Source organism: Bufo gargarizans, chromosome 10 (genome assembly GCF_014858855.1).
Source record: "Bufo gargarizans isolate SCDJY-AF-19 chromosome 10, ASM1485885v1, whole genome shotgun sequence".
Lineage (NCBI taxonomy): Eukaryota > Metazoa > Chordata > Amphibia > Anura > Bufonidae > Bufo > Bufo gargarizans.
This window is the reverse complement of record NC_058089.1, coordinates 14,504,205-14,530,641: the sequence shown is the minus strand read 5'-3', so window position 1 is coordinate 14,530,641 and position 26,437 is coordinate 14,504,205. Positions and strand designations below refer to the sequence as shown.

The 26,437-nt window shown below is 51.6% G+C and overlaps 1 protein-coding gene across 1 annotated transcript in view; it reads right to left on the bottom strand.

Moving 5' to 3' along the window:
- Positions 1-7,203: 7,203 nt before the first annotated feature.
- Positions 7,204-26,437, bottom strand: part of USH1C (USH1 protein network component harmonin) — a 37,305-nt gene continuing 18,071 nt past the window's right edge. Inside the window, 14 exon segments of the mRNA XM_044269652.1 lie at positions 7,204-7,523; positions 13,651-13,706; positions 13,774-13,883; positions 14,026-14,041; positions 14,043-14,126; positions 14,869-14,922; positions 15,291-15,332; positions 15,942-16,004; positions 16,173-16,292; positions 16,396-16,452; positions 18,004-18,417; positions 19,286-19,402; positions 21,417-21,569; positions 21,991-22,040. Coding sequence (XP_044125587.1) covers positions 7,511-7,523; positions 13,651-13,706; positions 13,774-13,883; positions 14,026-14,041; positions 14,043-14,126; positions 14,869-14,922; positions 15,291-15,332; positions 15,942-16,004; positions 16,173-16,292; positions 16,396-16,452; positions 18,004-18,417; positions 19,286-19,402; positions 21,417-21,569; positions 21,991-22,040 — 1,349 coding nt within the window. The 3' untranslated portion in view covers positions 7,204-7,510.

Sequence of the window (26,437 nt, the reverse complement as noted above, 5' to 3'; positions counted from 1 at the left end):
CTCCAGGCTGCTGTATGCAGCTCGCACAGCTCCCTCTGCTGGTTGAGGAGTAATCCTGCAGAATTCCAGCCTGTTCGGGGATGTCAGGAGACAATGAGCAGGACGTGGTTGAGGCGGGAAATATGAGCAAGCGGAAGTAACTGAGCTACCGTGACCGCCACCATATTGTGCACACGATGGAGTCAAAGCACCCCCAGAGTGGTCAGGGGCCCCATTATGTAATGGTCAGTAAGGAAACCCAGGGAATCAGCAACAGGCCCATACAGGGGGTGAAGGTCTGATCCTGGTCCGTGTTTCAGGTCCCCTTTTATCAGGTTGGTTCCTCTTCCTGCTGTTTCGCCTGGTTTCAGCGATCTTCCGTTACCTTTGACCCGTCCTGCTGATCGAGGAAATTAGCGAAATCCTGAATAATCCCCACAATTCCCTGAAGGATCTGCAGATTATGGAGAATCCTGAGAACAGAGAAAACAAACATCTGAGAATTAGCGAGGGTCCCTGACAGCTGCACTGGGTGAGGAAACGACAAGTCACACAGAGTCCACCCTGACTACTTACCTCATCACTGGTCCCGAATCATACACATCCAGAGCTGCATCTGTACATCTGGTATAACCTGGGCATCTCCTGCATATAATTATATATGTACAGCTGGTATAACCTGGGCATCTCCTGCATATAATTATATATGTACAGCTGGTATAACCTGGGTATCTCCTGTATATCATTATATATGTACAGCTGGTATAACCTGGGCATCTCCTGTATATCATTACATATGTACAGCTGGTATGACCTGGGCATCTCCTGTATATAATTATATATATACAGCTGGTATAACCTGGGTATCTCCTGTATATAATTATATATGTACAGCTGGTATAACCTGGGCATCTCCTGTATATAATTATATACGTACAGCTGGTATAACCTGGGCATCTCCTGCATATAATTATATATGTACAGCTGGTATAACCTGGGCATCTCCTGCATATAATTATATACGTACAGCTGGTATAACCCGGGCATCTCCTGCATATAATTATATATCTACAGCTGGTATAACCTGGGCATCTCCTGTATATTATTATATATGTACAGCTGGTATAACCTGGGCATCTCCTGCATATAATTATATATGTACAGCTGGTATAACCTGGGCATCTCCTGCATATAATTATATACGTACAGCTGGTATAACCCGGGCATCTCCTGCATATAATTATATATCTACAGCTGGTATAACCCGGGCATCTCCTGTATATAATTATATATGTACAGCTGGTATAACCTGGGCATCTCCTGTATATAATTATATATGTACAGCTGGTATTACCTGGGCATCTCCTGTATATAATTATATATGTACAGCTGGTATAACCTGGGTATCTCCTGTATATAATTATATATCTACAGCTGGTATAACCTGGGTATCTCCTGTATATAATTATATATCTACAGCTGATATGACCTGGGCATCTCCTGTATATCATTATATATGTACAGCTGGTATAACCTGGGCATCTCCTGTATATAATTATATATGTACAGCTGGTATAACCTGGGCATCTCCTGTATATAATTATATATGTACAGCTGGTATAACCTGGGTATCCTCTGTATATAATTATATATGTACAGCTGGTATAACCTGGGTATCTCCTGTATATAATTATATATGTACAGCTGGTATAACCTGGGCATCTCCTGTATATAATTATATATGTACAGCTGGTATAACCTGGGCATCTCCTGTATATAATTATATATGTACAGCTGGTATAACCTGGGTATCTCCTGTATATAATTATATATGTACAGCTGGTATAACCCGGGCATCTCCTGTATATAATTATATATGCACAGCTGGTATTACCTGGGCATCTCCTGTATATCATTATATATGTACAGCTGGTATAACCTGGGCATCTCCTGTATATAATTATATATGTACAGCTGGTATAACCTGGGCATCTCCTGTATATAATTATATATGTACAGCTGGTATAACCTGGGTATCCTCTGTATATAATTATATATGTACAGCTGGTATAACCTGGGTATCTCCTGTATATAATTATATATGTACAGCTGGTATAACCTGGGCATCTCCTGTATATAATTATATATGTACAGCTGGTATAACCTGGGCATCTCCTGTATATAATATATATGTACAGCTGGTATAACCTGGGTATCTCCTGTATATAATTATATATGTACAGCTGGTATAACCTGGGCATCTCCTGTATATAATATATATGTACAGCTGGTATAACCTGGGTATCTCCTGTATATAATTATATATGTACAGCTGGTATAACCTGGGTATCTCCTGTATATAATTATATACGTACAGCTGGTATAACCCGGGCATCTCCTGTATATAATTATATACGTACAGCTGGTATAACCCGGGCATCTCCTGTATATAATTATATATGTACAGCTGGTATAACCTGGGCATCTCCTGTATATAATTATATATGTACAGCTGGTATAACCTGGGCATCTCCTGTATATAATATATATGTACAGCTGGTATAACCTGGGTATCTCCTGTATATAATTATATATGTACAGCTGGTATAACCTGGGCATCTCCTGTATATAATATATATGTACAGCTGGTATAACCTGGGTATCTCCTGTATATAATTATATATGTACAGCTGGTATAACCTGGGTATCTCCTGTATATAATTATATACGTACAGCTGGTATAACCCGGGCATCTCCTGTATATAATTATATACGTACAGCTGGTATAACCCGGGCATCTCCTGTATATAATTATATATGTACAGCTGGTATAACCTGGGCATCTCCTGTATATAATTATATATGTACAGCTGGTATAACCTGCATATCTCCTGTATATAATTATATACGTACAGCTGGTATAACCCGGGCATCTCCTGTATATAATTATATATGTACAGCTGGTATAACCTGGGCATCTCCTGTATATAATTATATATGTACAGCTGGTATAAGCTGGGCATCTCCTGTATATAATTATATATGTACAGCTGGTATAAGCTGGGTATCTCCTGTATATAATTATATATGTACAGCTGGTTTAACCCGGGCATCACCTGTATATAATTATATACGTACAGCTGGTATAACCCGGGCATCTCCTGTATATAATTATACATGTACAGCTGGTATAACCCGGGCATCTCCTGTATATAATTATACATGTACAGCTAGTATAAGTTATACATCTTCTTGTATATAGTGATATGGACCATGCTGGTATAACCTGGGTATTTCCTGTATATAATTATCTAGTATAGGTTCCGTTTTGTATCTTCCTGGTGATAGAAGGGCGATCCTATGACTCTTCTGCTCCTGTTGTTTGACATTAACATGTGGTGGAAGATGTGATATTATTATGGTAGCTGTGTCCGCTGGGAGTAGTAGCAGCCTCATGTTCTCTTCCCCTTTCACCTCTGGTTTTATTCCAGTTCCCAGTGGATTGTGCTCAGTGTTTATTTTTTGGCCTGCGCAGGAACATCTGCAGACATCTGCCTCCTCCAGCGCGGCTCGGATTGTGTCCTGCACTCAGGGTCATTCTGTGCCTTCTGTGGGAAAATGAGCCTCCGCTCCGCCAGATCAGCCAGGACTGCTCTCAGATTGTGGCCGGGCGGCTGTGCTGTCATAGCCGGAGCTTTTGCAGAGCTCTGGTGCTTTGTCAGGCCAGAGGTCCACCACCATCATACCAGTTTGGGCCTACAGCGCCTAACATTGCACCAGGGTGGTGCTTTCCACCTACAGGGAGTGCAGAATTATTAGGCAAGTTGTATTTTTGAGGATTAATTTTATTATTGAACAACAACCATGTTCTCAATGAACCCAAAAAACTCATTAATATCAAAGCTGAATATTTTTGGAAGTAGTTTTTAGTTTGTTTTTAGTTTTAGCTATTTTAGGGGGATATCTGTGTGTGCAGGTGACTATTACTGTGCATAATTATTAGGCAACTTAACAAAAAACAAATATATACCCATTTCAATTATTTATTTTTACCAGTGAAACCAATATAACATCTCAACATTCACAAATATACATTTCTGACATTCAAAAACAAAACAAAAACAAATCAGTGACCAATATAGCCACCTTTCTTTGCAAGGACACTCAAAAGCCGCCATCCATGGATTCTGTCAGTGTTTTGATCTGTTCACCATCAACATTGCGTGCAGCAGCAACCACAGCCTCCCAGACACTGTTCAGAGAGGTGGACTGTTTTCCCTCCTTGTAAATCTCACATTTGATGATGGACCACAGGTTCTCAATGGGGTTCAGATCAGGTGAACAAGGAGGCCATGTCATTAGATTTTCTTCTTTTATACCCTTTCTTGCCAGCCACGCTGTGGAGTACTTGGACGCGTGTGATGGAGCATTGTCCTGCATGAAAATCATGTTTTTCTTACCTTGCAGACTTCTTCCTGTACCACTGCTTGAAGAAGGTGTCTTCCAGAAACTGGCAGTAGGACTGGGAGTTGAGCTTGACTCCATCCTCAACCCGAAAAGACCCCACAAGCTCATCTTTGATGATACCAGCCCAAACCAGTACTCCACCTCCACCTTGCTGGCGTCTGAGTCGGACTGGAGCTCTCTGCCCTTTACCAATCCAGCCATCTGGCCCATCAAGACTCCCTCTCATTTCATCAGTCCATAAAACCTTAGAAAAATCAGTCTTGAGATATTTCTTGGCCCAGTCTTGACGTTTCAGCTTGTGTGTCTTGTTCAGTGGTGGTCGTCTTTCAGCCTTTCTTACCTTGGCCATCTCTCTGAGTATTGCACACCTTGTGCTTTTGGGCACTCCAGTGATGTTGCAGCTCCGAAATATGGCCAAACTGGTGGCAAGTGGCATCTTGGCAGCTGCACGCTTGACTTTTCTCAGTTCATGGGCAGTTATTTTGCGCCTTGGTTTTTCCACACGCTTCTTGCGACCCTGTTGACTATTTTGAATGAAACGCTTGATTGTTCGATGATCGCGCTTCAGAAGCTTTGCAATTTTAAGAGTGCTGCATCCCTCTGCAAGATATCTCACAATTTTTGACTTTTCTGAGCCTGTCAAGTCCTTCTTTTGACCCATTTTGCCAAAGGAAAGGAAGTTGCCTAATAATTATGCACACCTGATATAGGGTGTTGATGTCATTAGACCACACCCCTTCTCATTACAGAGATGCACATCACCTAATATGCTTAATTGGTAGTAGGCTTTCGAGCCTATACAGCTTGGAGTAAGACAACATGCATAAAGAGGAGGATGTGGTCAAAATACTCATTTGCCTAATAATTCTGCACTCCCTGTATAGTCAGCACTGTCCACCTACAGGTCAGGTTTTTCACTGTGGAAAGCAATCGCTGTCCTCTGCAATCATTCTAGGGGTCTGTTCCAACTGCACTACCTGCATAGTAGTCAACAGTTACCCTTAAGCAGCCATATTTACTGCCTTGTATGTTACTACTACCCCTACACAGCCACCCACATCTTGCTGCCTCTCCTGCAGCTATTGAGGACCCACATGGAGAACGACGTCCTCGGAGAGGGTTTTCAGCTCTGCAGGGCGAGTGGTGACACCCAAATAGGCCAAGTTGTCCTCTGCCAGTGTCCAAAACATCACTTTTGTCAAAATGAACAAGGCACGGATCCGGGGGGGATGTCCACACACTGGCTGGGCTTAATGAATAGATTTGCCCTCACTGATGGTGCCCAATCTTGCTATCTCCCACCCTACCATCATGTTCTATACCGTATCGCTGCTGCTAATGCCATCATGCCACTGCAGCTGAGTAGAAGTTGGTAGAGGTAGCAGTAGATATGCGGGTGGCTGTTTTAGGGGTAGGAAGAAGGAGAGGACTCCATTCAAAGGCTTCTCTGGGGCTGCAAGGAGAAATGTTGGGACCCCTGGCTCCATGGAATGGTGTCCGATTCAGAAGGCACCTCCACGTCATCCTGCTGTGACTGAGAGGAGGAGTGAGCCATCCAATCCACAATCCCATCCTCTTTGTCCTCAATAATGTGGACTACTACAAATAAGTTGATGGCTGATGCTGCCTTCTGACTCTGGGAGGATGAGGCTTATTTTGCACTAACCTGTTCCCTGGAAATGTTATCACGAGGCCTATAAATGAAAAGTCTTGGGTTTAATGATAAGTGGTTTGGTACACACAGATTATTGAATGATGATACTACAAAAATAGTTTTCTATAATTTAAAGACAGAGGCCCAATCAAATGTCCCTGCCCTTCTGCAAACACACTGAACACTGGTGCTTACAATTTACATTGGGAATTATGCAGTGGTTGTGGTGAAATGTCTTTGACCTACGCATGCATTTAATATCACTGGTTCAACAATCACATTGTTTGTACTGTGAAACTTACAGTGCAATGCAATATCACGTCTGCTAACACCACTGTAACAATCCAGTGTCTGCGGTGAAAGGTCTTTGAGCTGATGGTAACTGCCATAAAATGAATGATTTTGCTATAATGCAACACAATTAATAACACAAGTGCAAGCGCTCAGAATTTGCAGCAGAATGTTATTGGGGTGCTGTGCTGACAATTTGAGGTTCTGAAAAAAAAAAACTTTGTTCGTATAAAAGATTATAAAAAAAGATATTTTTTCTTGCAGGGGCTTTGCTTTGTAATGTAGAACTGCTAGGCTCAATTACTTCAGCAGCTTAAGCACTGTGTGACTAGCCCCTCACTCCCTTAAAGCTTCCCCTAATCAAATTCCCTAAAATCTACATCATTAGGCCTCATGCACACAACCGTGCCGTTTTTTGCGGCCCGCAAAAAACGGAAGCCGTCCGTGTGCCTTCTGCAATTTGCTGAACGGAACGGGCAGCCCATTGTAGAAATGCCTATTCTTGTCCACAAAACAGACAAGAATAGGACATGTTATATTTTTTTTTTGCGGGGCCAAGGAACGGAGCAATGGATGCGGACGGCACATGGAGTGCTGTCCACATCTTTTGCAGCCCCATTGAAGTGAATGCGTCAATGACAATGAATGGGGACAAAATGGAAGCGTTTTTTCCCCCGGTATTTAGACCACATGACGGATCTCAATACCGGAAAATAGAAACGCTAGTGTGAAAGTAGCCCAAGAGCGCTGGTAATGGCAGGTACTAGGTGAGCCTCAGAATGAAGGATGTATAGAGGACGAGAAGGCTTGGACTTGATGCACAAGGGTCTTTATTCGACTTGTGGAACTAGAAGCTGTGGAGGACAAGATACGTTTTGCTTTGTTTTTTCTTTTACTGGTTTTCCATTTTCCATTCAGAATGGTGTCGATGCTCAGCCTCTGCCCTTGTGACTGTCAGTACCGCCTGCAGACGGATGCCTCTGATCGGTGGCCTCTGATCGGTGGCTTCTAGGGGGTGTATGAAATCTGGCAGCAACACATCAGGTGGAGTCAGGGACTGGGAGCCACCAGTGGAGCTGCTGGAGCAGAGATCTGTGCTCTTCCGGGATTTTTTCTTCTTTAAAATAACGTCCTGGAAAAAAAAAAAAAAAAAAAAAGACAGCATCTGATGAGAGTTGCAGTCATTAGATATGAATATTATTATTAGATACACCCATCATCCAAGAGTAGTCAATGAATCGGCCACTTTACATGTGGAGACAAATGAACATATCTGAACGGTGCAGAGAACACGCAGCTCAGTCCTGGACACCGGTCCACAGGAAGACATGCACCCCCAGAAGAGACACGGGGGGTTAATCTGTATATATAATCATCACGGAAAATATGGGAAAAAGCTATCCTGTGTAAAAGACAACAGCGCGCGCCTCCAGGAAAAAATCACTCAGTGGGAAAATACTTTTACTGGAAGAGCTGTAAATCCGTGGAGTAATCGCCTTACTGAGTAGTACAGAAGGGATCGCGGCTATACGGCGGACGCGCTTCATGTCCACACGCAGCAATGTATCTGAACAGTACAGAAGGGATCGCGGATATACGGCGTGGCGCGTTTCATGTCCACACGCAGCAATGTATCTGAACAGTTCAGAAGGGATGGCGGATATACGGCAGGACGCGTTTCATGTCCACACGCAGCAACGTATCTGAGAAGTAGAGGGGATCGCGGATATACGGCAGGATGCGTTTCATGTCCACACGCAGCAATGTATCTGCACAGTACAGAAGGGATCGCGGATATACGGCAGGACGCGTTTCATGTCCACACGCAGCAACGTATCTGAGAAGTAGAGGGGATCGCGGATATACGGCAGGACGCGTTTCATGTCCACACGCAGCAATGTATCTGCACAGTACAGAAGGGATCGCGGATATACGGCAGGACGCGTTTCATGTCCACACGCAGCAATGTATCTGCACAGTACAGAAGGGATGGCGGATATACGGCAGGACGCGTTTCATGTCCACACGCAGCAACGTATCTGAGAAGTAGAGGGGATCGCGGATATACGGCAGGATGCGTTTCATGTCCACACGCAGCAATGTATCTGCACAGTACAGAAGGGATCGCGGATATACGGCAGGACGCGTTTCATGTTCACACGCAGCAACGTATCTGAGAAGTAGAGGGGATCGCGGATATACGGCAGGACGCGTTTCATGTCCACACGCAGCAATGTATCTGCACAGTACAGAAGGGATCGCGGATATACGGCAGGACGCGTTTCATGTCCACACGCAGCAATGTATCTGCACAGTACAGAAGGGATGGCGGATATACGGCAGGACGCGTTTCATGTCCACACGCAGCAACGTATCTGAGAAGTAGAGGGGATCGCGGATATACGGCAGGACGCGTTTCATGTCCACACGCAGCACTGTATCTGCACAGTACAGAAGGGATGGCGGATATACGGCAGGACGCGTTTCATGTCCACACGCAGCAACGTATCTGAGAAGTAGAGGGGATCGCGGATATACGGCAGGACGCGTTTCATGTCCACACGCAGCAATTATCTGCACAGTACAGAAGGGATCGCGGATATACGGCAGGACGCGTTTCATGTCCACACGCAGCAATGTATCTGCACAGTACAGAAGGGATCGCGGATATACGGCAGGACGCGTTTCATGTCCACACGCAGCAATGTATCTGCACAGTACAGAAGGGATGGCGGATATACGGCAGGACGCGTTTCATGTCCACACGCAGCAACGTATCTGAGAAGTAGAGGGGATCGCGGATATACGGCAGGACGCGTTTCATGTCCACACGCAGCAATGTATCTGCACAGTACAGAAGGGATGGCGGATATACGGCAGGACGCGTTTCATGTCCACACGCAGCAACGTATCTGAGAAGTAGAGGGGATCGCGGATATACGGCAGGACGCGTTTCATGTCCACACGCAGCAATTATCTGCACAGTACAGAAGGGATCGCGGATATACGGCAGGACGCGTTTCATGTCTACACGCAGCAATGTATCTGAGAAGTAGAGGGGATCATACATAGACAGCGCATTTCACTTCCATACACCAGTCACGCATCGGCAGTTCTTTGGACAACTTTTACGGGACAAGTATATAATTGTCTGTGGGAAACGGTTAATGCGTCCCAGTTACTACATGAGAACGAAGGGGATATGAATAGAAGTTAATTTAATGGAAACTTCAATGTTTTGTGGGTGAAACGATACATTTCCATTCCTGGAACAGGTTATATGGGGTAAATCGCCCTCTCGCTGGGAACATAGATTTCTCCCATGGTGCTCGGCTTGGACGTGGTTGCGAGTTGCCCCGACCACACACTGCGGATAATGTGAGGCCCGATCCAGCTCTGACGCCATCTATTTCTTTACATCTACAAACCACCACCAAGAGACAGCCGGGGGTGAGCAGCCATGCCACAGACACCTGCAGGCTACTGACACTGTATCTGGGCAATGGACGGGAATATGGACCACACACAGCTTTAGAGAGAAACCTCACAACTGGGCCGTCAGGTCAAGCCCCAGCCGAGCCCACCATGTTCTGGGCTCATATGTCCATGCACCATAAATGGAGGACACTACCAGATCTGAGCAGACATGAAGAAAGCAGATACACCCCATTATCTCCCACTCTATAGGGTCACTGTCCTGTAGTCCTGGCCCTCAGTCACTGCTTATGGAATGAAGGGCCCCCTGGAGTCTGACAGCTGCCAGGTGGAGGAGGTTGGTCTCCCCTCTAGATACCGACAATATCTGATGCTCCTTGTATAAAGATGGCCGTGACCGTCAGACAGAAGCAGGATGATGGCGGTCGTGTATGTCAGGAAAAAGCATGACGATGGTGGCCGCGCACGAGCAGAAGCAGGATGATGGTGGCTGTGCACATTTTACTCCATCTTGCCTGTTGCAGTTGTTCACACACATTCTGTGAAACCAACGGACGGACAAAAGATCATTCTTACAGTCGGCCTGTCATCCAGTAACTCAAACAATTGTTAAATTACACCCGAAGGACGATGGTTGAAATTGTACTTTAGAGTAATGTGAATAGGCCCCTTAGGACGGTCGGTAATACCTGGTGCTCGCTCTGCAGTGTGCACGCTTGGTCTATGGATGAGAGGACATTGCTGACATTGCAGCAGGGAGGGTAACCCCTCGGCAGAAGCTCTGCCTCAGTCTGCGCTCCGGTTACTCCCCTCCCCCCAGTGTAAATAATATCCCCTACATGACAACGCCATGTGCTGCAACGTATAGAGCGGCTGAAGGTTACTGCAGTGAAATACAGGATAAGGGGGGGGGGATCCACTAGAATAAAGCAGGTGTAGAGACTGGAGATGCCCCCACTGTCCCGCCACCAAATACACCACTTGTAAAGCAGCAGGAGAGTTCTCTGCGGGTAAAATACATCAGTGCCATGCACAACTTTCCGCTCAGTATATAACGGCTCAGCGCTCTGCTCTGCTCTGTATATAACGGCTCAGCGCTCTGCTCTGCTCTGTATATAACGGCTCAGCGCTCTGCTCTGTATATAACGGCTCAGCGCGGCGCTCTGCTCTGCATAAAACGGCGCTCTGCTCTGCATAAAACGGCTCAGCGCTCTGCTCTGCTCTGTATATAACGGCTCAGCGCGGCGCTCTGCTCTGTATATAACGGCTCAGCGCGGCGCTCTGCTCTGTATATAACGGCTCAGCGCTCTGCTCTGCATAAAACGGCTCAGCGCTCTGCTCTGCTCTGTATATAACGGCTCAGCACTCTGCTCTGTATATAACAGCTCAGCACGGCACTCTGCTCTGTATATAACAGCTCAGCGCTCTGCTCTGCTCAGTATATAACGGCTCAGCGCTCTGCTCTGTATATAACGGCTCAGCGCTCTGCTCTGCTCTGTATATAACGGCTCAGCGCGGCGCTCTGCTCTGCATATAACGGCTCAGCGCGGCGCTCTGCTCTGCATATAACGGCGCTCTGCTCTGCATAAAACGGCTCAGCGCTCTGCTCTGCATAAAACGGCTCAGCGCTCTGCTCTGCTCTGTATATAACGGCTCAGCACTCTGCTCTGTATATAACAGCTCAGCACGGCACTCTGCTCTGTATATAACAGCTCAGCGCGGCGCTCTGCTCAGTATATAACGGCTCAGCGCGGCGCTCTGCTCAGTATATAACGGCTCAGCGCGGCGCTCTGCTCTGTATATAACGGCTCAGCGCGGCGCTCTGCTCTGTATATAACGGCTCAGCGCGGCGCTCTGCTCTGTATATAACGGCTCAGCGCGGCGCTCTGCTCTGTATATAACGGCTCAGCGCGGCGCTCTGCTCTGTATATAACGGCTCAGCGCGGCGCTCTGCTCTGTATATAACGGCTCAGCGCGGCGCTCTGCTCTGTATATAACGGCTCAGCGCGGCGCTCTGCTCTGTATATAACGGCTCAGCGCGGCGCTCTGCTCTGTATATAACGGCTCAGCGCGGCGCTCTGCTCTGTATATAACGGCTCAGCGCGGCGCTCTGCTCTGTATATAACGGCTCAGCGCGGCGCTCTGCTCTGTATATAACGGCTCAGCGCGGCGCTCTGCTCTGTATATAACGGCTCAGCGCGGCGCTCTGCTCTGTATATAACGGCTCAGCGCGGCGCTCTGCTCTGTATATAACGGCTCAGCGCGGCGCTCTGCTCTGTATATAACGGCTCAGCGCGGCGCTCTGCTCTGTATATAACGGCTCAGCGCGGCGCTCTGCTCTGTATATAACGGCTCAGCGCGGCGCTCTGCTCTGTATATAACGGCTCAGCGCGGCGCTCTGCTCTGTATATAACGGCTCAGCGCGGCGCTCTGCTCTGTATATAACGGCTCAGCGCGGCGCTCTGCTCTGTATATAACGGCTCAGCGCGGCGCTCTGCTCTGTATATAACGGCTCAGCGTGGCGCTCTGCTCTGTATATAACGGCTCAGCGTGGCGCTCTGCTCTTTATATAACGGCTCAGCGCTCTGCTCTGTATATAACAGCTCAGCGCTCTGCTCTGTATATATGGCTCAGCGTGGCGCTCTGCTCTGTATATAACGGCTCAGCGCTCTGCTCTGTATATAACTGCTCAGCACGGTGCTCCGCTCTGTATATAACGGCTCAGCGCGGCGCTCTGCTCAGTATATAACGGCTCAGCGTGGCGCTCTGCTCTGTATATAACTGCTCAGCACGGTGCTCCGCTCTGTATATAACGGCTCAGCGCGGCGCTCTGCATTTAACGGCTCAGCGCGGCGCTCTGCTCTGTATATAACGGCTCAGCGCTCTGCTCTGTATATAACGGCTCAGCGCGGCGCTCTGCTCTGTATATAACGGCTCAGCGCTCTGCTCTGTATATAACGGCTTAGCGCGGCGCTCTGCTCTGTATATAACGGCTTAGCGCGGCGCTCTGCTCTGCATATAACGGCTCAGCGCTCTGCTCTGCTCTGTATATAACGGCTCAGCGCGGCGCTCTGCTCTGTATATAACGGCTCAGCGCGGCGCTCTGCTCTGTATATAACGGCTCAGAGCGGCGCTCTGCTCTGTATATAACGGCTCAGCGCTCTGCTCTGTATATAACTTACTAATGTATTGTGATTCTCCATATTGCCCCTTTTGCTGGCTTGATTAATTTTTCCATGGTTACGACCACCCTGCAACCCAACAGCGGTGGTCGTGCTTGCACACTATAGGAAAAAGCACCGGCCTCTCTGGTGGCTGGGACCATGGGAGCGAACATAGGCCGGTGCTTTTTCCTATAGTGTGCAAGCACGACCACTGCTGTTGGGTTGCAGGGTGGTCGTAACCATGGAAACGAGCAGTGTATAATGTGATGGAAAAATGAATGAAGCCAGGAAAAGAGGCAACATGGAGAATCACAATACATTAGTGCCTGGTATTAACTTTCTCTACATAATAAACGCAATCTGCTGATGTGACACAACCTCTAAGTTCTCATTCCAGACCTGCCGGAGCCGTAATCAGCACCTGGTGCGCAGCAGCCGCCAACTGCTGAAAGCAGAGGGGATTGGGAGAGCTGGAGCTATCATCAGGAGTAGCATGAATATAACGTTTTATTCTGCTCCTACAAGTGACCAAGAGGCGGAGCTTCACTGTGAGGCGCACAGCTCAATGCAGAGAGCACATCACAGTGAAGCTCCGCCTCCTGGACACTGGAAGGAGCTGTATCTGGCACCTGCAATGGTCAAGGGAGCAGCGGCACTTACACTACGTCATCATATTCCTTTGGTGGAGATACGGCTATTACCAGGTCGATCCAATCCTGAGAAGAGAAGACAATGATGAGTGCTGGGCGACGGGCGGCGCGCACACCGCAGAGCTGCACTCACCCCTCCGGAGCTCCAGGCTTTCGACAGGCTGCTCTTTGCTTCCAATAAAGTCACATCCGTCAGAACCTTCCCGTTCACGGCCAGGATCTCGTCCCCTCGCACAATCCCACCTACAGAACAGAGAACAGTCAAGGGGTGCAGCCCCCAGAGGTGCTGGCCATTACAGCCGCTGCCTCCATATATACAGTGAGGAAATGCCGCTGCCCAGCCAACTACTGCCATAGGGCTCGTGACATTATTCATGTGGCGCACCATGGTTGTCAGCCGCAGCCCCCGTCATAGATCTCACACACAACGATTTTTCCAATGGGAGACTCGATGCCACCTTCTACCGCCAGATCCAGCGCCCCCTCCTGCGGGAGAAGAGAAGGGTTTTATGAGTGGCCCAAAAAAAAAAAAGAGACCTGGACTGCCCCTCCCCCACTCACCAACATAACAAGGCCGCCCCGTTACATTCATGTAAAAAAGTAAGTGCCCCCCGTGTAAACAGCTTCATAGCTAACCTGTGCCCCCCCCCAGTCACACAAACTATAATGAACGAAATCCTCCGCACCCCAATCAGTGGGTGTGAAGTCGGGCCCCTGAAGATGCCGACCAGCAGGAGTGCAGAGAGTCGGGCCCCTGAAGATGCCGACCAGCAGGACTGCAGAGAGTCGGACCCCTGAAGATGCCGACCAGCAGGAGTGCAGAGAGTCAGACCCCTGAAGCCGCAGACCAGCAGGACTGCACAGAGTCGGGCCCCTGAAGATGCCGACCAGCAGGAGTGCAGAGAGTCGGACCCCTGAAGATGCCGACCAGCAGGAATGCAGAGAGTCGGACCCCTGTAGTCGCCGACCAGCAGGACTGCAGAGAGTCGGGCCCCAGAAGATGCCGACCAGCAGGAGTGCAGAGAGTCGGGCCCCAGAAGATGCCGACCAGCAGAACTGCAGAGAGTCGGGCCCCTGAAGCCGCAGACCAGGACTGCAGAGTTGGACCCCTGAAGCTGACAATTCAAAGCCTCCTCCTTCTGAATACTACATGTGACGCTGGCTGCAGGGCCTCACATAATCTTATAATTACCGGTATATAATAACCCTGCGCACGCGTTCATTTCACCTTTTTTATTCTCAGCTGCCGGACGTCTTTCCCCGCAATCTGCTCCGCGGTGAACTGAGAGAGAGGAGAGCGAGCTGTAATAAAGTGACAGGAAGGGACGCGCGCGACGGGTTATCACACACCAGGGACGCGCGCGACGGGTTATCACACACCAGGGACGCGCGCGACGGGTTATCACACACCAGGGACGCGCGCGACGGGTTATCACACACCAGGGACGCGCGCGACGGGTTATCACACACCAGGGACGCGCGCGACGGGTTATCACACACCAGGGACGCGCGCGACGGGTTATCACACACCAGGGACGCGCGCGACGGGTTATCACACACCAGGGACACCTCACAGCCTATGGTGTTCGGCCGTGTCATGTGACTATGGCTCCTGGAATAAACCATATTGCAGGGGTCTCTGGCACTTACCATTGTGTAGGGGTCAAAGTCATCCACGTACTTCTGGAATCCCTCAATAAAGAGACAAAACAAGGTCAGCGGAGGAGCCGACTGCCAAACACCTACAGCAGCCAATCAGAGCCCATGGCTCACCAGTGCAGTTTAGAAAAGAAAGCTGATCTCTGATTGGTCGCTCTGAGCGCCGATCACTTCCTCCCCAAGATGGGCTTCATTATCTACATCTAGAATGAGGCGCGACCCGGAGAGCAATGGGCAAGGAGCACGCCATATAGCGGTCACAGGGTGAAGGCCACAACGATCAGAAGACCGAGAGGAGGTGAAGGGTGAGGGCCCCCAGGCGACAGGGGTGATGGGTGAGGGCCCCCAGGTGACAGAGGTGATGGGTGAGGGCCCCCAGGCGACAGGGGTGATGGGTGAGGGCCCCCAGGTGACAGGGGTGATGGGTGAGGGCCCCCAGGTGACAGGGGTGATGGGTGAGGGCCCCCAGGTGACAGGGGTGATGGGTGAGGGCCCCCAGGTGACGCCCCTCCAGGTGACAGAGGTGAAGGGTAAGGGCCCCCAGGTGACAGAGGTGAAGAGTGAGGGCCCCTAGGTGACAGAGGTGAAGGGTGAGGGCCCCCAGGTGACAGAGGTGAGGGGTAAGGGCCCCGGGGGTGTTACTTGTCTCTTATTCGCTTGAAAGGACGAGTTGTAGACGACCATTCGCTTCAACATCTCCGGCTGCTGCAGAACAGAAGGATTATAGACAGATTACAGTCACTGCTGGGGGGGGGGGACACAATGGAGAAGACCCCCCCCCCCTATACCAGTATCACTATCCTGCGCTCATTAGTTCTGTATCCCACTGTATCTAAGCATAGGGGAGAAGGGCCCCGCTACCCAATGACTCACCAGGGGGTCCGGCTTCACTGGCGCTCTGAGAATGTTGCTGGCGTCTGGGGGTAACATGATGGGCTTAGAGGGGATGGGCACAGTCGGACGGCGCTGCGAGGGGGGACTCGGAGCCAACTGCTGCAGTGCACGAAGCAACAGAGGAAAGAAAATGTGAACTCGCCCCTAGAGACACACTGCAAACCACTGCACCACACAACATGGCAGCCCCCCCCCCACATACCAGATGATTGCTGGATGAGGACGAGATCTTACTGACGTGTGAAGTGTTCCTGACGACCTGTGGGGTCACAATCCAAACCTGTCCTCAGATCTACTTGGCTGCCGTCCATCAGTCCTGACCCCCACATCACGGCAAAAAGGGGGTAAGCCCCAACCCGCCACTCAATTACACAGTGCAGATTACATGTCCACCGCCCATCATCTTGTCTCTGCCCCCCAAATATATGATGGAAGACACGCTCCCCGCACCGTGCGGCACATTGCTAGTACCACACTGCTCACTCAACACGCTCCCCGGAGCACTCTGCTCGTGCCACACGCTCCCCGGAGCACTCTGCTCGTGCCACACGCTCCCCGGAGCACTCTGCTCGTGCCACACGCTCCCCGGAGCACTCTGCTCGTGCAACACGCTCCCTGCACCGGCACATTGCAAGTACCACACTGCTCACTCAACACGCTCCCCGGAGCACTCTGCTCGTGCAACACGCTCCCTGCACCACGTGGCACTCTGCTCGTACCACATGCTCCCTGCACCACGTGGCACTCTGCTCGTACCACATGCTCCCTGCACCACGCAGCACATTGCTAGTACCACACTGCTCACTCAACACGCTCCCCGGAGCACTCTGCTCGTGCAACACACTCCCTGCACCACGTGGCACTCTGCTCGTACGACATGCTCCCTGCATCGCGCGGCACATTGCTAGTACCACACTGCTCACTCAACACGCTCCCCGGAGCACTCTGCTCGTACCACACGCTCCCTGCACCATGCGGCACATTGCTAGTACCACACTGCTCACTCAACACGCTCCCCGGAGCACTCTGTTCAGACCACACACTCCCTGCACCACGTGGCACTCTGCTCATACCACACGCTCCCTGCATCACGTGGCACTCTGCTCATACCACACACTCCCTGCACCACGTGGCACTCTGCTCATACCACACACTCCCTGCACCACGTGGCACTCTGCTCATACCACACACTCCCTGCACCACGTGGCACTCTGCTCGTACCACACACTCCCGGCACCACGTGGCACTCTGCTCGTACCACACACTCCCGGCACCGCGCGGCCTTCTGCTCGTACCACACGCTCCCGGCACCGCGCGGCCTTCTGCTCGTACCACACACTCCCTGCACCGCGTGGCCTTCTGCTCGTACCACACACTCCCTGCACCGCGTGGCCTTCTGCTCGTACCACACACTCCCGGCACCGCGCGGCCTTCTGCTCGTACCACACGCTCTCTGCACCGCGCGGCCTTCTGCTCGTACCACACGCTCTCTGCACCGCGCGGCCTTCTGCTCGTACCACACGCTCCCTGCACCGCGTGGCCTTCTGCTCGTACCACACGCTCTCTGCACCGCGCGGCCTTCTGCTCGTACCACACGCTCCCTGCACCACGTGGCACTCTGCTCGTACCACACGCTCACATGACACATATTGGAGGTCACACACCAGGGTCTTTTTGCCTCACTCTTCTCCCCTGGTCCACAAGAGTCTGTCTGATCTTGCCTTGCCCAGATGAACTCGTCTTTTTCACGACGCTTCGCACCGGTCCAGTACACAACTCAATCCTCCCGACATTCACATACAGGACTGACCTTGGGGCTGGGGGGGTAGGCCGGTTCGGGGTTGGACGACCTCAGTACTCTTCTTCCTCTTTTCAGCTCCTCGTTGAAGGGCAGTGGAGGCCGGGGAGATGATGGAGGCCGGGGAGATGATGGTGGAGGCGCTGCAGGCGAGGGCAAATGCATCCATGCTGGCTGAACTGGAGAAGTCCTGGAGGGGTGAGTGGATACTGGCGGTGCGCTCCTCCTCATCATTGTGACGTTAGGGGGTGCAGCAGACATTGGGTGCAGTGAAGATGGCGGAGGAGGCGCTGGACGTTTAACAGGACGACTGGTGTCCTCTAAATTAACATCATCCAGATCTGTGGTGTGAAGCTGGAGGCCACCAACAAACCTGTGCACGGCGCTGGCAGGAGAAGAAGCAGCAACTGGCGGATGTCCGGCTCCCTGGTGTAGGCAACAAGCAGCTCATGAGTGCAGAAGCGCAGATCACACAGATTGCCGAACTGCAGCCCAAATGTCTGACCGACGCTGCACAATCCGCAATCTCAAAGGGTTAAACCTACAAGTGCCCACCCTGTACTGTGCTGCCGAGATCGGTGGCATCATGGAGGCTGCAACTCGCAGCATCTGAAACCACAGGACCCCTGATGGGTCGCAGCTCAGGGGCCACAATGTTCTGGCTAATCAGTATCTCTAAATACACACACTATATAGAGGACATTGAGAAAGTCTTCAGCCCCTCTCACATGGACATAAGTCCTCACACCCTCTCATATTTTGTTCTCTTGCTCCTTGTGCTTATGTCCCAAGTAAAGGGTCTGAAGACTTATGTCCTGAGTAAAGGGTCTGAAGACTTACGTCCATGTGAGATTTTTCTAAAGGTTTCTCACCTTCTCTGAGGGAACTGAGGGCAGAATGATCGGGGAGCTGACAGCACAAGGAGCGAAAGAGCAGAATGCGAGGACAGCGAGAGGGTGCAAAGACTTTCTCAATGCACTGTGTATAGACCCCCCCACCTTACACACAATATACATATACACCCTACAGTGGCAGTTTTCTCTACTACACAGACCATGCGATTGCACAGGGCCCCAGGGATCAGGGGCCCCTGACAGAACTTACTGCACCCCCATCCTCAGGAATACAGTGAAGCAGCCCTCCATGCGACCAGTGGTTTGGCAGACGAGATGAAGGGGCGTCCCTGTGACCATCTACATAGTGTATCTCCAGACACACAACGTGCACTCCACCCGCATGCACACAGGACAGTCCCTTTAGTGGACATGTGGGGTCTCTGGACCCTTTCCTTTACCTCATGAGCATCGCTCTCAGCAGAGGAGATTTGCTCGAGTCGCGTCTGGCAGAGTCTTTCCACCCAATGCTGGACCTTCTCCGACTCCTCCAGATCTTCCCGCTCCGTCTCGGACACCTTGTGTACAGACATTAAGGGGATGAGGGACAGGTTACCCATCCACACGGGCCATGCACACAAGCGATGTTACCCCCCTAGTAACACAGCAGACATAGTGCCCCCATCACCAGCATTAAGGTGACTGATGAATGGGTCAGGGACGGGCAATGCTTTGACCCTAATTTACAAAGTTGATGACCCATTCATGTTGTGGACTCCGCACACACGACGCAGGCGGTCTCTACTAGAAGTTACATGGACCCCGCACAGAGGAGGACTCTAGAGGGAGCAGTTACATGGACTCCGCACACAGGCGGACTCTAGAGGGAGCAGTTACATGGACTCCGCACAGAGGAGGACTCAAGAGGGAGCAGTTACATGGACTCCGCACACAGAAGGACTCTAGAGGGAGCAGTTACATGGACTCCGCACAGAGGAGGACTCTAGAGGGAGCAGTTACATGGACTCCGCATAGAGGAGGACTCTAGAGGGAGCAGTTACATGGACTCCGCACACGGGCAGACTCTAGAGGGAGCAGTTACATGGACTCCGCACACAGGCGGACTCTAGAGGGAGCAGTTACACGGACTCCGCACAGAGGAGGACTCTAGAGGGAGCAGTTACACGGACTCCGCACAGAGGAGGACTCTAGAGGGAGCAGTTACACGGACTCCGCACAGAGGAGGACTCTAGAGGGAGCAGTTACACGGACTCCGCACAGAGGAGGACTCTAGAGGGAGCAGTTACACGGACTCCGCACAGAGGAGGACTCTAGAGGGAGCAGTTACACGGACTCCGCACAGAGGAGGACTCTAGAGGGAGCAGTTACACGGACTCCGCACAGAGGAGGACTCTAGAGGGAGCAGTTACACGGACTCCGCACAGAGGAGGACTCTAGAGGGAGCAGTTACATGGACTCCGCACACAGGCGGACTCTAGAGGGAGCAGTTACATGGACTCCGCACACGGGCAGACTCTAGAGGGAGCAGTTACATGGACTCCGCACAGAGGAGGACTCTAGAGGGAGCAGTTACATGGACTCCGCACAGAGGAGGACTCTAGAGGGAGCAGTTACATGGACTCCGCACAGAGGAGGACTCTAGAGGGAGCAGTTACATGGACTCCGCACAGAGGAGGACTCTAGAGGGAGCAGTTACATGGACTCCGCACACAGGCGGACTCTAGAGGGAGCAGTTACATGGACTCCGCACACAGGCGGACTCTAGAGGGAGCAGTTACACGGACTCCGCACAGAGGAGGACTCTAGAGGGAGCAGTTACATGGACTCCGCACACGGGCAGACTCTAGAGGGAGCAGTTACATGGACTCCGCACACGGGCGGACTCTAGAGGGAGCAGTTACACGGACTCCGCACAGAGGAGGACTCTAGAGGGAGCAGTTACATGGACTCCGCACAGAGGAGGACTCTAGAGGGAGCAGTTACATGGACTCCGCACAGAGGAGGACTCTAGAGGGAGCAGTTACACGGACTCCGCACAGAGGAGGACTCTAGAGGGAGCAGTTACACGGACTCCGCACACGGGCAGACTCTAGTAGGAGCAGTTACACGGACTCCGCACAGAGGAGGACTCTAGAGGGAGCAGTTACACGGACTCCGCACACGGGCGGACTCTAGAGGGAGCAGTTACACGGACTCCGCACAGAGGAGGACTCTAGAGGGAGCAGTTACATGGACTCCGCACAGAGGCGGACTCTAGAGGGAGCAGTTACATGGACTCCGCACAGAGGCGGACTCTAGAGGGAGCAGTTACATGGACTCCGCACAGAGGCGGACTCTAGAGGGAGCAGTTACATGGACTCCGCACACGGGCGGACTCTAGAGGGAGCAGTTACACGGACTCCGCACAGAGGAGGACTCTAGAGGGAGCAGTTACACGGACTCCGCACAGAGGAGGACTCTAGAGGGAGCAGTTACACGGACTCCGCACAGAGGAGGACTCTAGAGGGAGCAGTTACATGGACTCCGCACAGAGGAGGACTCTAGAGGGAGCAGTTCTGCCACCTCCATTACCTCCTGCACCAGACGACTGATCTTCAGCTGCTTCTCTTTCTCCAGCATCTCCTCCTTCTCTATGGCCAATTTCTGCTCGAACTCCACCTCCTTCTTATTTTTCTTTTGCTCGTGCACACTCTCCGCCTTGGATTTCTTTCTCTCTTTTCCTTTCTGAGGGTGCGGGATCAAGACAAACATGGATACAGATCACACAATACAGGGCACAACACACAGAGGCAGATCATGCAGCACACGAGGCACATGGCGCAGAGCACAAAGTGCAGATCACACGGCAAACGAGGCACATGGCACAGATCACACGGCACACGACGCACATCACACGGCACACGACGCACATCACACGGCACACAACGCAGATCACACGGAACACGAGGCAAATGGCGCAGAGCATGTGATGTAGTATTAGGCCTGTGGTGTGGGCACATACAGCGCAGTATTAGGAAACATGGATCGGATTTTTAGGCCATGTTCACACGTAGCAGAACTCCAGGAGAGGATTCTTCAATCCGCACCGTGTGTGGAGTGTGGGGCGCGGCCAGCACATGCAAGCACTACACGGCACGCGTCTTACCTTCCTCAGAGTTGGGAACTTCCCTTCATATCGGTAAAACCATCCGAATGCTAGATATGGCGAGAGAGGAAGGAGGTGAGTGGCGGCAGCGACATGCACTAACCAATCGAACCTCAATACTGACGATTGTCCATGTAACAGAGGACGATAGGAAGGGTAGTCTATTGTCTTCTCATATCTAAAACCAGTGGCTGCTGGTGGAGCAGACACAGAGTTTCCTGCACCCATGGTAGACAATCAGAGATCAGCTTTCTTTTAGACTGCACTGGATAAATGGTGGACTCTGATTGGGTGTTCTGGGCAACAAGGTCACAGATCAATGTCATACAAGATCCTGGGGTCGGCGACGATCACTGATAGTAGGTGTGTATCCCTGCACCTGAGCTGCTGCTGCACACTGCCCTCTCCTGGGGAGTACAGGCAATACAAGAACCTGAGCTACTGCTGCACACTGCCCTCTCCTGGGGAGTACAGGCAATACAAGAACCTGAGCTACTGCTGCACACTGCCCTCTCCTGGGGAGTACAGGCAATACAAGAACCTGAGCTACTGCTGCACACTGCCCTCTCCTGGGGAATACAGGCAATACAAGAACCTGAGCTGCTGCTGCACACTGCCCTCTCCTGGGGAGTACAGGCAATACAAGAACCTGAGCTGCTGCTGCATACTGCCCTCTCTCCTGGGGAATACAGGCAATACATGAACCTAAGCTGCTGCTGCTGCACACTGCCCTCTCCTGGGGAGTACAGGCAATGCATGAACCTGAGCTACTGCTGCACACTGCCCTCTCCTGGGGAGTACAGGCAATACAAGAACCTGAGCTACTGCTGCACACTGCCCTCTCCTGGGGAGTACAGGCAATACAAGAACCTGAGCTACTGCTGCACACTGCCCTCTCCTGGGGAGTACAGGCAATACAAGAACCTGAGCTGCTGCTGCACACTGCCCTCTCCTGGGGAGTACAGGCAATACAAGAACCTGAGCTGCTGCTGCACACTGCCCTCTCCTGGGGAATACAGGCAATACAAGAACCTGAGCTGCTGCTGCACACTGCCCTCTCCTGGGGAGTACAGGCAATACAAGAACCTGAGCTGCTACTGCACACTGCCCTCTCCTGGGGAGTACAGGCAATACAAGAACCTGAGCTCCTGCTGCACACTGCCCTCTCCTGGGGAATACAGGCAATGCATGAACCAAAACTGCTGCTGCACACTGCCCTCTCCTGGGGGAATACAGGCAATACATGAACCTAAGCTGCTGCTGCACACTGCCATCTCCTGGGGAGTACAGGCAATACAAGAACCTGAGCTGCTGCTGCTGCACACTGCCCTCTCCTGGGGGAATACAGGCAATACAAGAACCTGAGCTGCTGCTGCACACTGCCCTCTCCTGGGGAGTACAGGCAATACAAGAACCTGAGCTGCTACTGCACACTGCCCTCTCCTGGGGAGTACAGGCAATACAAGAACCTGAGCTCCTGCTGCACACTGCCCTCTCCTGGGGAATACAGGCAATGCATGAACTAAAACTGCTGCTGCACACTGCCCTCTCCTGGGGAGTACAGGCAATACAAGAACCTGAGCTGCTGCTGCACACTGCCCTCTCTTGGGCAGTACAGGCAATGCATGAACTGAAACTGCTGCTGCTGCACACTGCCCTCTCCTGGGGAATACAAGCAATGCATGAACCTAAACTGCTGATGCACACTGCCTTCTCCTGGGGAGTACAAGCAATACATGAACCTAAGCTGCTGCTGCTGCTGCATACTGCCCTCTCCTGGGGAGTACAGACAAGACAAGAGCCTGAACTGCTGATGCACACTGCCCTCTACTCAGGCAATACAAGTACCTGAGCTGCTGCTGATGCACACTGCCCTCTACTGGGAAGTACAGGCAATACAAGAACCTAAGCAGCTGCTGCTGCACACTGCCCTCTCCTGGGGAGTACAGGCAATACAAGAACCTGAGCTGCTGCTGCATACTGCCCTCTCTCCTGGGGAATACAGGCAATACATGAACCTAAGCTGCTGCTGCTGCACACTGCCCTCTCCTGGGGAGTACAGGCAATGCATGAACCTGAGCTACTGCTGCACACTGCCCTCTCCTGGGGAGTACAGGCAATACAAGAACCTGAGCTACTGCTGCACACTGCCCTCTCCTGGGGAGTACAGGCAATACAAGAACCTGAGCTACTGCTGCACACTGCCCTCTCCTGGGGAGTACAGGCAATACAAGAACCTGAGCTGCTGCTGCACACTGCCCTCTCCTGGGGAGTACAGGCAATACAAGAACCTGAGCTGCTGCTGCACACTGCCCTCTCCTGGGGAATACAGGCAATACAAGAACCTGAGCTGCTGCTGCACACTGCCCTCTCCTGGGGAGTACAGGCAATACAAGAACCTGAGCTGCTACTGCACACTGCCCTCTCCTGGGGAGTACAGGCAATACAAGAACCTGAGCTCCTGCTGCACACTGCCCTCTCCTGGGGAATACAGGCAATGCATGAACCAAAACTGCTGCTGCACACTGCCCTCTCCTGGGGGAATACAGGCAATACATGAACCTAAGCTGCTGCTGCACACTGCCATCTCCTGGGGAGTACAGGCAATACAAGAACCTGAGCTGCTGCTGCTGCACACTGCCCTCTCCTGGGGGAATACAGGCAATACAAGAACCTGAGCTGCTGCTGCACACTGCCCTCTCCTGGGGAGTACAGGCAATACAAGAACCTGAGCTGCTACTGCACACTGCCCTCTCCTGGGGAGTACAGGCAATACAAGAACCTGAGCTCCTGCTGCACACTGCCCTCTCCTGGGGGAATACAGGCAATACATGAACCTAAGCTGCTGCTGCACACTGCCCACTCCTGGGGAGTACAGGCAATACAAGAACCTGAGCTGCTGCTGCACACTGCCCTCTCCTGGGGAGTACAGGTAATACAAGAACCTGAGCTGCTGCTGCACACTGCCCTCTCCTGGGGGAATACAGGCAATACATGAACCTAAGCTGCGGCTGCACACTGCCCTCTCTTGGGCAGTACAGGCAATGCATGAACTGAAACTGCTGCTGCTGCACACTGCCCTCTCCTGGGGAATACAAGCAATGCATGAACCTAAACTGCTGATGCACACTGCCCTCTCCTGGGGAGTACAAGCAATACATGAACCTAAGCTGCTGCTGCTGCATACTGCCCTCTCCTGGGGAGTACAGACAAGACAAGAGCCTGAACTGCTGATGCACACTGCCCTCTAGTCAGGCAATACAAATACCTGAGCTGCTGCTGATGCACACTGCCCTCTACTGGGAAGTACAGGCAATACAAGAACCTAAGCAGCTGCTGCTGCACACTGCCCTCTCCTGGGGAGTACAGGCAATACATGAACCTGAACTGCTGATGCACACTGCCCTCTCCTGGGGAGTACAGGCAATACAAGTACCTGAGCTGCTGCTGCACACTGCCCTCTCCTGGGGAGTATAGGCAATACAAGAACCTAAGCAGCTGCTGCACACTGCCCTCTCCTGGGGAGTACAGGCAATACAAGTACCTGAGCTGCTGCACACTGCCCTCTCCTGGGGAGTACAGGCAATACAAGTACCTGAGCTGCTGCTGCACACTGCCCTCTCCTGGGGAGTACAGGCAATACAAGAACCTGAGCTGCTGCTGCACACTGCCCTCTCCTGGGCAGTACAGGCAATACAAGAACCTAAGCAGCTGCTGCACACTGCCCTCTCCTGGGGAGTACAGGCAATACAAGAACCTAAGCAGCTGCTGCACACTGCCCTCTCCTGGGGAGTACAGGCAATACAAGTACCTGAGCTGCTGCTGCACACTGCCCTCTCCTGGGGAGTACAGGCAATATTTGTACCTGAGCTGCTGCTGCACACTGCCCTCTCCTGGGGAGTACAGGCAATACAAGAACCTGAGCTGCTGCTGCACACTGCCCTCTCCTGGGCAGTACAGGCAATACAAGAACCTAAGCAGCTGCTGCACACTGCCCTCTCCTGGGGAGTACAGGCAATACAAGTACCTGAGCTGCTGCTGCACACTGCCCTCTCCTGGGGAGTACAGGCAATACAAGTACCTGAGCTGCTGCTGCACACTGCCCTCTCCTGGGGAGTACAGGCAATACAAGAACCTGAGCTGCTGCTGCACACTGCCCTCTCCTGGGGAGTACAGGCAATACAAGAACCTGAGCTGCTGCTGCACACTGCCCTCTCCTGGGCAGTACAGGCAGTACAAGAGTAGACATGTGGCCCTGGCTGTCAAGAAGGGGAAGGAAAAGGATTGGAAGGGGGATAACAGGGGGTAGAGCAGAGAAAAGTACAACCTGCTGGTGCTGCGTCCCGTCGCCATCTTGTGAGGTTTTCCCATCAGCTGCAGAGAGAAAGTAGGAAGGAAATGACAGAAGAGAGGGAGCTGACGAAGACTAGAATGTGGAGCCCCCCGG